Source organism: Ursus maritimus, unplaced genomic scaffold, assembly GCF_017311325.1.
Source record: "Ursus maritimus isolate PB19 unplaced genomic scaffold, ASM1731132v1 scaffold_24, whole genome shotgun sequence".
Taxonomy (NCBI): Eukaryota; Metazoa; Chordata; class Mammalia; order Carnivora; family Ursidae; genus Ursus; species Ursus maritimus.
In genome coordinates, this window is record NW_024424897.1 from 5,905,137 (window position 1) to 5,917,225 (window position 12,089).

The 12,089-nt window shown below is 64.2% G+C and overlaps 1 protein-coding gene across 1 annotated transcript in view; it reads right to left on the reverse strand.

Annotated features, from left to right (window-relative positions):
• The window catches only part of MYO15B (myosin XVB), a 28,531-nt gene that overhangs the window by 1,078 nt on the left and 15,364 nt on the right, over nt 1–12,089 (reverse strand). Inside the window, 36 exon segments of the mRNA XM_040641200.1 lie at nt 100–233; nt 550–665; nt 798–940; nt 1,114–1,210; nt 1,326–1,403; nt 1,531–1,625; nt 1,718–1,833; nt 1,925–2,001; nt 3,221–3,297; nt 3,706–3,778; nt 3,871–3,934; nt 4,100–4,227; nt 4,612–4,778; nt 4,890–5,001; nt 5,281–5,422; nt 5,524–5,642; nt 5,832–5,950; nt 6,082–6,157; nt 6,662–6,721; nt 6,925–7,037; nt 7,519–7,726; nt 7,808–7,913; nt 7,991–8,216; nt 8,266–8,385; nt 8,548–8,626; nt 8,852–9,055; nt 9,154–9,263; nt 9,384–9,482; nt 9,679–9,763; nt 9,888–9,964; nt 10,066–10,166; nt 10,416–10,577; nt 11,007–11,079; nt 11,320–11,498; nt 11,581–11,816; nt 11,930–12,025. Coding sequence (XP_040497134.1) covers nt 100–233; nt 550–665; nt 798–940; nt 1,114–1,210; nt 1,326–1,403; nt 1,531–1,625; nt 1,718–1,833; nt 1,925–2,001; nt 3,221–3,297; nt 3,706–3,778; nt 3,871–3,934; nt 4,100–4,227; nt 4,612–4,778; nt 4,890–5,001; nt 5,281–5,422; nt 5,524–5,642; nt 5,832–5,950; nt 6,082–6,157; nt 6,662–6,721; nt 6,925–7,037; nt 7,519–7,726; nt 7,808–7,913; nt 7,991–8,216; nt 8,266–8,385; nt 8,548–8,626; nt 8,852–9,055; nt 9,154–9,263; nt 9,384–9,482; nt 9,679–9,763; nt 9,888–9,964; nt 10,066–10,166; nt 10,416–10,577; nt 11,007–11,079; nt 11,320–11,498; nt 11,581–11,816; nt 11,930–12,025 — 4,267 coding nt within the window.

The window sequence follows — 12,089 nt, forward strand, 5'->3', positions numbered from 1 at the left end:
AGCAGGGCAGGGCAGGTAGAGAAGCTTCCTCAGCCCCTCCACCCCTTCCCTTCTGGGCCTCCTGCCTCGGCCCTTGCAAGCCCCGGGCCTCAGACCCACCGAGGAAGCTGATCTGTGCTTCTTGGGGGCTGCAGACTGGCAGCTGCCGCAGCTCCTGGTCTGTCAGGTTCCTTATGGCGGACATGTTCACTTGAGATTGCACCGGCTTTGGCAAGTAAGTCTGCAGGTCTCGCCTAGGACACAGGCTGGTCGGTCAAGGCTGGGTATGCAGCAGGCGCTAAATAAATGAGCAGGGGCTACTGTGGGTGAGATTGGGGATCCAGACTTACGAAGGAGGCGTGGGCCCTGCCTATGAGAAGCTGGGGTGGGAGGTCAGGTGTACACAGCCTCCAGGACTCCAGGCCCATCAGGTGAAGGCCAGGAGGGGTCCAAGTCGAGTGGCCTTGACAATGGAAGATGGGTGGGGGATGGGGGGCTGAAGGAGAGGTGTGCCTCCATACCAGCAGGGACCAGGGGTGGCAGGAGGTGTGGGGCCATGGGAGCACTCACTCCAATAGGTGGTCCTCTTGGGCCTTGCTGCGGTGCTGCAGGGCGGCCAGCCTGGCGAGTCGGGCGCCGGCCTTGGGGCTGACCAACAGCTTCCCCTGTAGGTAGTCCCGCAGCACCTGAGAGGGGACAGCAGTGAGGGAGGGAGGCTTGGAGGTCCCCCACCTAGGCAGGGGTTCCTCTGCAAGCTGTAGCCCAGGGTCAGGCCACCAGCTGGCTGGGGTCGGGGGGGTGAGCGGGCGGCAGCGGACCTGCAAGTAGTGGGTGGTGATGTAGGTGGGATTATCGAAGTGCAGCGGGGTCTCCCAGCTGAGCCGCCGGCTGTGCAGGCTTATGTCCTGATCCATCACGCTGTTGAGGTACTCGTGGGGCCACAGGGGCCGCACCAGCTCGCCTGCGTGGGGAGCCCAGGTCCACAGCCCGCCCTGACATCCAGGGCCAGCCCCGGCCGCCGTCCTGCCAGCCTCAGCCTGGGAACTTCCCTCACTCACGGGCACACAACCAGCAGGTAAGCCACCTCCTGGAATCCAGGCTGGCTACCCCTTCCTCCCCAGGTGAGGGGCTCACCTTCCTTTTTGATGAGGAAGAGGGCAAATTCCTGCACTTCCTGGGGGTCCGTGATGCCCATTTGCTGACACACCTCCTCCAGCACTTCCACCGCCACCTGGGCATGTCAACGGGGCCGTGCGTGATGGGGGGAGCGAGGCTGGGGGGGGGCAGAACTGATGCCACAGCTTTCCTGTCTCTCCCCAGCCCCTCTTCACTGGCCCCATGCTCACCGTGAAAGTCCGGATATTGGTTTTGTAATCCATACCCCCTGGCAGGTGAATTAGAAGCGAGCGGACTCCTTGCCCTTTCTGCCAAGGCAGGTTGTAGGGTCAGTCCACCAGTGGCCAGAGGCCCCAGCTCCCTGTCCCCTACCAGGGAGTCCCATAATGCCCAGCCTCCTGTACCCGCCACTGCTGCCCCCCCCCGCCTCAGTACCAGAAGAGCCTGAGTTTCACCCGGGGACGGCAGCCGCAGGCGCCCCCCATATTTGACTGTGCGCTGGAGGTGCTCTTGGCTGCTCTGGGCCAGCTCTGCAGAGGGGAAGCAGGCTAGGGTCACAGGCATTTCCAAACCCCTCCCCAAGCTGCCAAGACCCCAGCCTGGAAGTCCCTCCCATAGCTACCTTGGCTTGGGCCCAAATCCTGCAGAAACTTGGTCACATAGGGCATCAGTGTGGCTGACGGGGGGAAGAAGCCTGTCAGGAGGCTGAGGAAGTTCCAGCCACGAGCACAGTGTTCCCTACAGGGTGGAGAGCCTGGGCTTCAGGCTGGCCAGACCATTCCCCGGCCCCAGCTACCCTCTGCCACTCCCCCCTGCCCCTCATACTCACGGCTGAGGGTGTCCGGTGACCTGCTTGATGACTTGGCAGTAAATCTCATCCCTGAGGTTCTCCTTCTCCCGACACAGCTGTGGGGACGGAAGAGCAGGGGACAGGGTGGCATGAGAGCTGGAGTCGAAGAAATCCTAACAGCCCTGGCCGGGGCCACCTCTCCATCCTGGACACAGCTTGTGTCCAACTGGTCACTTAATCACTGTCCTCATCTGCATATGGGCTGTGCTCAGCCCTGTCTTCTCTGCTGGCTCCCCTTATTTCCTTGACCTCCGGGGCTGCGGTGCCCTTGGGCCTCAGTCTGCAAGCCCTGATGATCTCAGCTGTTCCCACTTGCTGACTGCCAGTGCCGCCTCCAGCTCAGAGTTCTCCCTTGAACCCTGGCCCCCCACTTGGAAGTCTGGACTTCGCACTTCCCATGTCCAAAACAGATTACTGCAGCAACCCAGACCCGCTCCTCCCTTCGGTCCCCATATCAAAGACGGTCCTTACTCTGGGCAAGGCCTCTGTGACAGCCTGGGCCCCTCTCTATCACACCCCACAGATAATACATAGCAAACCCTGTTGCTCTGAGGCTTCTCCCCTCTGCTGCTCCCTGTGGGCCTGGCCCGCACCATCCCTCACCTGTGATCATTGCAATAACCACCTCTGGCACTTATACCCTCCTGGGAGGGGATGGCAAATGACCAGCACCCCCTGAAAATGTAAGCCAGTCCCTCTGCAAACCCCCTCGAGTGACTGCCCATCTCTCTTGAGAAATCCGAGACCCAAAAGTAGCCTACGATGGCCAGTCATGACCTGGACCTGCCGAGACTCCCCGGCCGCCTCCTCCACCCTGTTTTGTCTCACTGGGCACGCCAGCCACGCTGGCCGTGCTGGTGCTAAGGCTCACCCTCATCAGGAATGTCGCCCCTGCCCCTGTTTGCCCGCATGCACACATACCTCTCCCCCCAGCTTCCCTCAGATCTGTTCCAGGGTCTCCTTGTCACCGAGCCTCTGCATTATAGCAGCCCCTTCCCTGCTGTATCATTCTCCACAGCACCTTTTACTCTTGGACACATTGTGTCCTGGTTTACCAGATGTCTCCTCTCACTAGATTGTAAGCTTTGTGGGGACTGAGCTGGCTTGGTTCATGCCCTGGGCATGTAATAGGTGCTCAATAAATTCTTTTGGATGATTTGAATGACTAGTGACCAAGGGAAGGGGGAAGCCACTTAGGCCCAGGCAGAACAGGAACAGACCCTCAAGGCACATGGAGTCTCCCCAAAGCTTTCAGCAGAACAAGCTCTTGCTCACCCTCAGCAGGTCATACAGGAGCTCCATCTCATCCTTGCCCCGGGGCTTAGACTGGTCCCCCATAAATTGCATCAGAACTGCAGGCAGGATGAGAAGCATAGTGAGCTGAGTTGGGGGCCTGGCTCTGGCCCATGCTGTCACTAGACAGGGCTTTTCCTGTTATCTCATGCCTTGCTCCCAAAAATGCATGTGAGCCAGGCAGGGCAGAGTAGAACAGTCACTGCTTTACTGATGAGGAAACAGGGCTCAGGGAGGTTCCGTGGGCACATGTGGCTGCTTACAGCACGTAGCCAGCGGGACATAGCACCGCCTTCCTGCCCAGACTCCACGCAACCCACCCCCGCTCGGGAGTAGAAATAGGTGAGGGCTATGGGGGCTCGGTAACCACCAGTGAGCTTCCCCGAGTTGACAAGGACAGAAGGTGACCTGGCGCCTAGGTCCAAGGCACTACAGACATAGGGACCCAGGATGCTACGGTCACTCACCCCGGAAGCTTTCCACAGCCTGCCTGTTTGCATCCTCCTCACTGAGGCTGAGGAGCGACTCTTGTATGGGAGCCTGTGGCCAAAGAGACTGGGCTGTGGCTCTGGGGTCCGTGGGGGCCAGAGGGCAGGTCCCCTGGCCCGACCCTCCCCCACCTGCCCCCTCACCTTTGTGTACTGCACCAGGCTGGCCATGGCCTTCTCCTTAGCATCTTGACCGGTGTGGTCCAGCCTGAGGGGGCAGAAGGAAGGACAGCCCTGCTTGCTCGGCCCCCACGCCCCCATCAGGTTGTGTCGGGAGGGTGCTAAGAGCACTGGCTTGGTGCCTCTGAGCAGGGAGGCCCACTTCAGGGAGACTGAGGACAGGCAGGCAGAAGGGTGGGCCCAGGGCACTCACAAGGTCTGGGGCTTCCGGAAGTGGTACAGGGCAAATTCCTGCATGGTGTAGTTGTGGGAGTCCGTGGACAGAGAGATGTAGGCTACAGAGTCATCGCTGTGTGCCTGGCTCCGGGGGTGGGCATGGTGCTGGGAGCACAGGAGACCTCATGCCACCTGAGGTCCCACTGGCCTGTCCAGAGGCCCCGCCCAGCCCAGGCCAAGAGGAGCAGGCAGCAGCAGCAGTGAGCACACCACCAGAAGCAGGACGTCCAGAGGCCTTTATTGAGCATCGTCTAGGCAGCACTTAGCTAAGTGCTGGAGGGACACAAAGAGTGCACCGCGCAGCCCCTGCCCGCAGGGGGCTCACACTCTTGATGGGGAGACAAGAAATCAGGAGAGGGTAGAGGGGCGGCATCAGACCAAGCGCTAGCCACCAGGTGGCAGGTGATCCTGGCCGCTCAGGAGCCATTGAGCCCTTTCCGTCCTCGACTCCTAGTTAGGCTTCGCCTCCACCTCTCCCGTCTTCCTCACCTCTGCTGCCCTCTCCCACTGAGCCAGCCCTGGCTCTCTCTGCTGCAGCTGACTCTTGCGCCGGCCACTCTTCTCTGGCGAGAAGGAAAAGTCTGGAGCAGCAGCTGGCTGAACTGTGTCAGCAGGAAAGAGTCCAGAACGGCCCCCGGTGGAGCCAAACTGCCAGCCTGGAAGGTATCCAAGGACAGCGCCTCACCCACCTGGCCCCTCTGCCCCTCCGAGGCTCTGCCATGTGCTGCCCTCCCCGTGCCAGCCGCCCTGCTCGCCCCCAGGGATACCGGGCTCCAGCGCGGCCACTGGCAACAGCTTGATGAGGTCCCCACGGTGGAAGCTGAGGAGGCTGTGGTCGTCGGTGATGTAGCTTCGTAGGGCAATGACGTAACCGGAGTCCTGCAGGCAGAAGGGTGAGCAGGCAAGGCAGCCGGCCTGCCTGCCACCCCAGTCCTACCCACCCCACCTGCTCCCTGTTGGCCTTCCTCCCCACCCAGCACTCCAGAGTTCCAGGGACCCGGCCTGAATGCCCAGCCGCACTCCCGGCGGCTGGAAGGAGCTTGGCTGACGGCCCAGAGCCCAGCCAGACCAGATACAGCATAGCTAGAGGCGTCCCCTTCCCCGGACCCGGGCCCCCAGCCCAGCTGCCCGCCAGCCCCCTGCCCGGCCTGCACTTGCCTTCTTGAGCTCGCTCAGAAACAGCTCAATCATGGCCTTGATGGCACTCGCCCGGGCCGCGTGCAACACCAGCTGCTCACTCTTCAGTGACAGCTCCAGGGAGGAGCTGCCCCGGCACTCCACGCCCAGCACCTCAGCAAAGCTGCGCGCAGGCAGAGGCATGAGCTGAGAGCCGTCTCGCCCCTGCCAGCCCCAGCCCAGGCTCCGGCCCAGGCCCCGGCCCAGCCCCCGGCCCAGGCTCACCTGTACGAGCACAGCGTCTTCAGCTGGTCGGGGTGGAAGCCGGGGCCTTTGGTCACCTTGAGCAGTCTCAGCCCCCGGTGGGACACGCCCAGCAGCTGCACGTCACTGCTGCTCTCACCCTGCGTGGAAGGAAGGTGGCTAGGTCACAGGCTCCTGGTCCCCACCACCACCCAAGACGCCCCAGGGCTACCCAGGCCCAGTGCTGTTCTTTGTCCTTCCGTTGGGGCCCACCCTGGCCCCGGTTCTCATCCCTGCGACAAAGGCCCATGCTGAGCGTGCTGGGATCCAGACTGGGGTGCCTCACTGACCGACACGGGGAAAATTCGGGAGAAGTAATTGGCCCAGTTGTCCCTGGCGGCCACCACAATGCGCTTCTTGACGTTGTCCTCGGTGGTATCAAGCGAGTCCAGGCCCACCTCCAGGTCTCCTGTGGGCAGAAACGACCCCAGACTGTCCTCGGGCTCCCTCACAGGGGGGATTCCAGAGTTTGCCCCCTCTTTCCAGACAGACCTAGTCCCAGCACTTCAGCCCCCCGATTCCCGGGTCCCTGGACCGTACCCAGCAGCTCTTTCATTTTGCTCCGCTCATCCTGGGAGATCCGGATGCAGGACTCGGCAAAGGTGTCCCTCAGGATCTGGGGGCAGAGCCAAGAGGTCACCACCGGATCCCTGTGCCAGAGCTCACCATGGAAGCAGCCACACATGGAGGAAAAGCTGGAGAGCCCCGTGGGGCTCTGGCCAACCCCGCCCAGAGCTCCCGCTCCCCTCCCTCAACCACCGCTGCTGTTCCAGGGTCAGCTGAGATCAATTCCCTGAAGGAACAGAACCTGGTGGGGGGAGGGGCGGGACCCTGGGAGCATCCAGGGGCGGCAAAGGAACAGGCCTCAGGGAGCATCTGCTCCGTGCTGGGGCCTGGCTGGGGCCTGGCTCGGGGACAGTATACACCGCAGTCTGAATCCTCACTGCAGGCCAGTGCTGGCCCTTCCTCTCAGGAATGTGGTGAGGATGCAGTAAGGGAAGGCAGGGCTTGACACACAGCACCTGCCCTCTAAGTGCCCTCAGGCCTCTCGCCTGGCGGGAACCGGCCTAGGTGCGCACGCAGTCTGTCCGTGCAGCGGGCAGGTGGGCCGGGCTCTCACCTGCTCACAGAGGAGCCTGAGGCAATAGGGGTGGCTGAAGTTCTCCCGGGGGTAGAACACCTGCAGGTGAGCAGGAGAAGAGAACCGATGGGAATGGGGCCCTGCCCCCACCTACCTCCCGGCCCCCCACCTGCCTCCCGGCCCCCGGAAGGAAAACCAGGCCCGAGGCGGCGGGTCGTGGGAAGGCAGCCCCCAGTGTTTGTGTGCCGGGAGATGCTGGGGTCCCGCCCACAGCCCGCCGCCCCTGCCCCGGCCTCGCCCACCTCCTTGCGGAGGAACAGCCTCCAGGGCGGGTTGACGTAGGAGAAGCACACGCTGCCGGAGGGCACGAGCAGCTGCGTGGACACTCCCTGGTCCTCCATGGGCTCCATCCAGCCTGGCTCCATCCAGCCTGGCAGAGGGAGGGGTCACAAAGCTTCAGGCGAGGAGCTGCCAGAGCCAGAATGACGGGGACATGGGGACAGAAGACCGTCCCCGCCCTCGGGCCCTGCGAGGGCTCGGCCCACTCCGACTTCGCTGCCTCCCTCCTGCCCACATCCCCTCTCGGGCCTCCATTTCAAGCCCTGACTTTCCCTGCTGTCCCTGACCACGTCAGCAGGGTCACTGAGTTCCTGATGGAGCTGCCAAGATGCACCGAGGACAATAGTCCGGGACAGTCCCTCCATGCCACATGGTCCCCAGAGGCACCCGGGCCCTGCCCTGGACGGGAACGCGGAAGCCAGGGCTCCTCGCCCATGGCTCCAAAGTCCGGAGCCCCGAGCACCTGAGCAGCTGACCTCACTTGAGCACTGAGAGGCTTCTGGGAACCCTGCCCCACCCCCACGAAGCCCACCACAGAGGGACAGAAGGTTCCTTACTGCGGGGCCCAGCTGAAGGGGTCCCTGGTTCCTCAGGCGGAGGCAGAGGGGGCGCTGGTGGAGGTGAGGGTGCCTGGGCCGCGGGCAGAGTCTGGCCAGAGAGACCCCGGTTCTCCTTGATGGAGCTGGAGGGCCCAAGCTGTGGGGGGACCTTGGGTCGAGGGGCCACAGCTGGTGGGGGGCCCTTCCCTGGGCTGGGGGACGGCGTCTGGGGAGACAGAAGAATAGGGGTAAGGCCAGATTTACGCCAGAGAGCCTCAGACTCGAGGTGAGAAGCCATGCCCCGGACGGGAGGGGGCCTCACCGACATGGGTACGTGGGCACCGCTGATCCCCAGCTTAGCCAGAGCCTCGTCCTTAGGGTTGTTTTTCTTCATGAAACTTTTTGGGGGCTTCCTGAGAGAAGGAAGAGGTCCTACGTCCACAGGGTGACTCCCCATGGAGGGGGCGGCCCTGGTCACCCCGAGGCCCACCTGGACGGCTGCACGGGCATGGGCACGGGGCCCGGGCGGCTCTGGTACATGCGGATGATGTTGCGGATCTCCCTGCTCGGCTCTGCGCGCTGTCGGGGGGCCGACTCGGGGGCACCACCAGGCCCCACCTCCCGGGCCGCTGGCTCAGCCTCAGCCTCTCGCGGGGCTTTGGCTCTACCTTGTGTCAGTGGCTTCTTCACTATGGGCGGAGGTGGGGGGGAAGGTGCTGACCAGAGGAGAAGAAAAGCGTGAGACCCCGTCCAGACGCACAGCGCCAGGCCTTCCCCCCACGTCCGCACCACCTGCTCGGGGTTTGTCCTCTTCCTGCTCCTCCTCCTGGGGGATCTGCACCTTGGGTGGGGGCCTCGCTGTCTTCACCTTGATCTGCTGCTGCCCTGTAAGTGCCCCAGATGCCCCGATTACTCTCCCTGGCACGCCCAGCGGGCTCCTAGACGGGCTACATCGACCCGGGGCAGGAGAGCGTGCCCCACGGGCCCCGGCCAGACCCAGGTGGTGGCCGGGTTTCTGCACAGGCTGGCCACCCCAAGCACCCTCACCCAACTTCTGGAAATAGTCCTGTTTCTGCTGGAAGCTCTTGGGCCGCGGGGGCTTCTCTCGGGCCTCCTGTGAGGTCTCCTGTGGGCGGGAACGGGAGGTGAAGGAGCAGCCCCACCAGCCAAGTCGCCCTCTCCCAGCACCGCTCCTGCCCTGCGCCGTCCCTGGGCTAGGGCCCGAGGCATCTTTTCCTCATCTTCCTGCTCCTGCGGGGTCTCCCAGCCAGGAAGTCCTGGAGCCTGCCGTTTCCTGCCCCCTGCCCCCTGCCCCCTGCCCCCTGCCCCCTGCCCGGCCTCGGCTCCTCGCCCTCGCACAGGCACCCACCGATTCGGACTCTTGCTCCGGCTCCTCCCGCGGGGCCAGGGGCTTCTTGGGCTTGGGGGCGACGGCTGGGGGTGAGGTCGGGGAAGCGGCTCCAGAGGCCTGGGCCCGAGGCTGAGCCTGGCGCTGGCGCTGCTGCATCTGCTGCTCCAGCGACAGGGTCATGGCCTGGGCGGTCATCTGCTGGGCCTGAGGGGGGCGGGGCGGCAGGCCCAGTAAGAGCTGGTCCGGCTCTGCCCCGCAGCCGTGTCCCCGCAAGGCACCCCGAGGGCCCTGCCCACCCTCACCAGGAGGAGCGCCTGCTGGTTGATGAAGTTCTGCTGCTGGGCTGCCAGCTGCCTCGGGTCCATGCTGGGCAGCAGGGGCTGCGGCTGTGGCTGCGGTGGCACCACCATGGCTGTAGGGGGCATACGAGTGCCAAGCTCGCACGGGGCCCTCTGCCCACTGCACCCGCTGGGCCCCTGGTAGGACCTTCCTTCCTCCAGTTCCTGAGAAGGGACCTGCCACCCGGCCTTACCTGGCATGGCAGGGACCGCACCCATCGCTGGCATCATGGGCATGGGGGCAGGGATCATGGCTGGCTGGTATCCAGGCATCTGCATCATCCCTGGGTAAACTGAGGCAACAGGGCCTTCCCAGATCGATCCTTATCTGGGTCCACAGACCCCCTCCCTCCAGCCCCAGGCAACAAGAAGAGGAAGGGCCACCAGGGTGCTGGCAGGAGCTCTCACCCCAGTTGCCTGGGGTTCCCAGGCCCATGCTTGCCCGTGCCACTGGGAAAACCCTGGCTGGATGCTCGGCCCTGCACTCACCCATGGGGTAGCTGCCTTGCTGCATGGGCCCAATGGAGCCCCCTCCCTTCATGCGGTTGCTCAGAGCCCAGCCTTGCTCCAGATCCTGAAGAGACAAAGGCCACAAGCCACAGGGTCAGAAGCGGAGCCCTGGGAGAGACGGGAGAGGCAGTGGAGGCCCCAGTGGGGTAGGAGCAGGGATGGGTTGGGTGTGTGTGCAGAACACTCACGCTGTGGCCCGGGGAGAGGACTGGCTTGAAGAGGTGGTCCAGGAAGCCATCCAGGTTCCCTGAGGTCCGCGAGTCCCCTGTGGGGCCAGAGGAGGGTTAGTGTCACCCTGGGGTGTGGGACATCCTGCACCCCCTTCCCGTTGCACAGCAAACCTCACTGGGCCCATTCTGGCCTTACCTGACTGGCTCCTGCTGGGCAGTGCTGGGGCTGGCCCTGGAGGTGGACCTGGGGGCAGTGAGGGGGCCTCGATCCCCGGGGCAGGGGGGATGTCCTCGGCACTGCAGGAGACAGGGGGCCCAGCTAAGGGGGGTGCCTTGGATGGGGGTGGCGTCCAGGCTGAGGCAAGGAATAGAAACTGCTGTGGGGGGTCATCCCATGGGGTGGCAGAAGGTGAGGTGTGTGTGGGGGGTGCTGGGCCTGTAACAGGTCCTGCGAACCCCGGGGTATGAGAGGGTGGCTAAGGGAGTCACCTATGACAGAACAGGGACAGGAAAAGGCTGGGACAGGGGTGCTGGGGCGGCACCTACAAGCCACGGGGGGCAATGGGGTAGCTGTGGGGACTGACTGGGTCCCCCAGGTCCTCAGTCTGGCCGATGAGGTCCAGCACGAAGTCACAGCCGAGCAAATCCTGCCAAGAGTCCCCAGAGTGCAGTGACACGGACCAGCCACGGGGGGGCAGCTCCAGGCCTCTGGGAGGGACAGAGGGGGCGCCATGGGACTGGTCAGCCAGGAAGACCACCACCTCGAGGGGCAAGGACCTGAGGGCGGGCCAAGGGGAGGCATCTAGGGAAGGGGCAGGACCTGGGTGAGGAACTGGTTTCCTTGGACAGTTCTTTATTCGCGCCTCACAACCTTCTGCTTCCACATCGGCTCATTTATCTATTGACCTGTTCCATTAGAATCCAGACCCCAGACAGAACCTCTACTCTTGCTCCCTGTCTTGAACCTACTGTCTGGCTCCTGCCCACTTATCCCTTCGCACCCCACTCCGCCAATGCCCTCGGGGAGCAGGCTCTGGCGCTGGGCTTGCGGGAGGCCCCTGACAGGACAGCAGGCGGGGAGGATGAGGATGGGACAGCAGTCCGAGTTGGCCACACTCCCCACCCCGGGCCCCGTACCTGCTGTGCAGAATCCACCCAGCGAGCTGCTCCCCCGTGGTCCAGGACTCCACCTCGGCTGAGTAGCACTCCTCTGCAGGGACAGGGGTGGGGGCTGGGGTGAGGGGCTGCAGGTCCTTCCGACGGGAGGGGACTGCTGTCCCCACGGGGGTTCCGGGAGCAGGACAGAAGGACAGTAGGACAGGACCCTGTGATCAGGGTCCCGGGGGGTGCAGCTGGAGGGCTGAGGCGGGAAGGGGGCCCAGGGAGGGTGAGGAGGCAGGGCTGGCTCCACTGTGGGCCTGGGGAGGCCAGAGCAGAAAGTGAGCATCACCATTGAAGGTAAAGACGTCCAGAGCCATGCGGCCCCGCCGCCGTCCGGCTGTCCACTCGAGCTGGGTAGGGGGGTGGGCCCGTGCCATCCCAGGGGCCAGATGCGTCTGCTCCAGCGCCCCCAGCAGCTTGTGCTGGCACAGCGCTGCCATGCCTCTGGGGGCCTGGTCAGACACAAACCTGTGGGGACAGCACAGGGCGGCTGTGGGGGTGGGCAGTCCACCGACCGCACTCACCGGGCCCCGCGGGGCAGGCTCCTTACTTCAGCAGTGGCTTCTGTAGGGTGGGCATGGGGGGAAAGGCGCTGAGCAGGATGGCCATGAGGGCCCAGCTGCGCTGGCTCTTCTGCTCATCCGGGTTGTGCCAGATCTGGGCCACCAGCTGGCTGAAGATCTCGTCCCGCAGCCCTGGCCGGCGCTGGCCCTGTCGCACCAGGTATTCGCCCATGCTCTGCTCCTGCCAGGGGGGCAGGGACCCATCCCCCAGGAGCCGCAGCATCTGTAGACATAGAGCAAGGCGAGGGCAGGACATGCAGGGCTCCCCTGACGCTCAGCCAGCACCCAGGAGCCAGGGTCCAGCCCACCCTGTCCCCTCCCCGACGTGTCACTCACCACCTTGTTGATATCCAGGGCATGCTGAGGGTTCTCACCATCCAGCCAGGTCAAGGGCTTGGCCAGCGGCTGCCCGGGGCTGGGCAGGGCTGGCTCCTGCGAGGAGGAGAGGGACAGTGCCTGAGCAGGGGGTGGCCTGTGCCAACCTGCGGGAGACAGT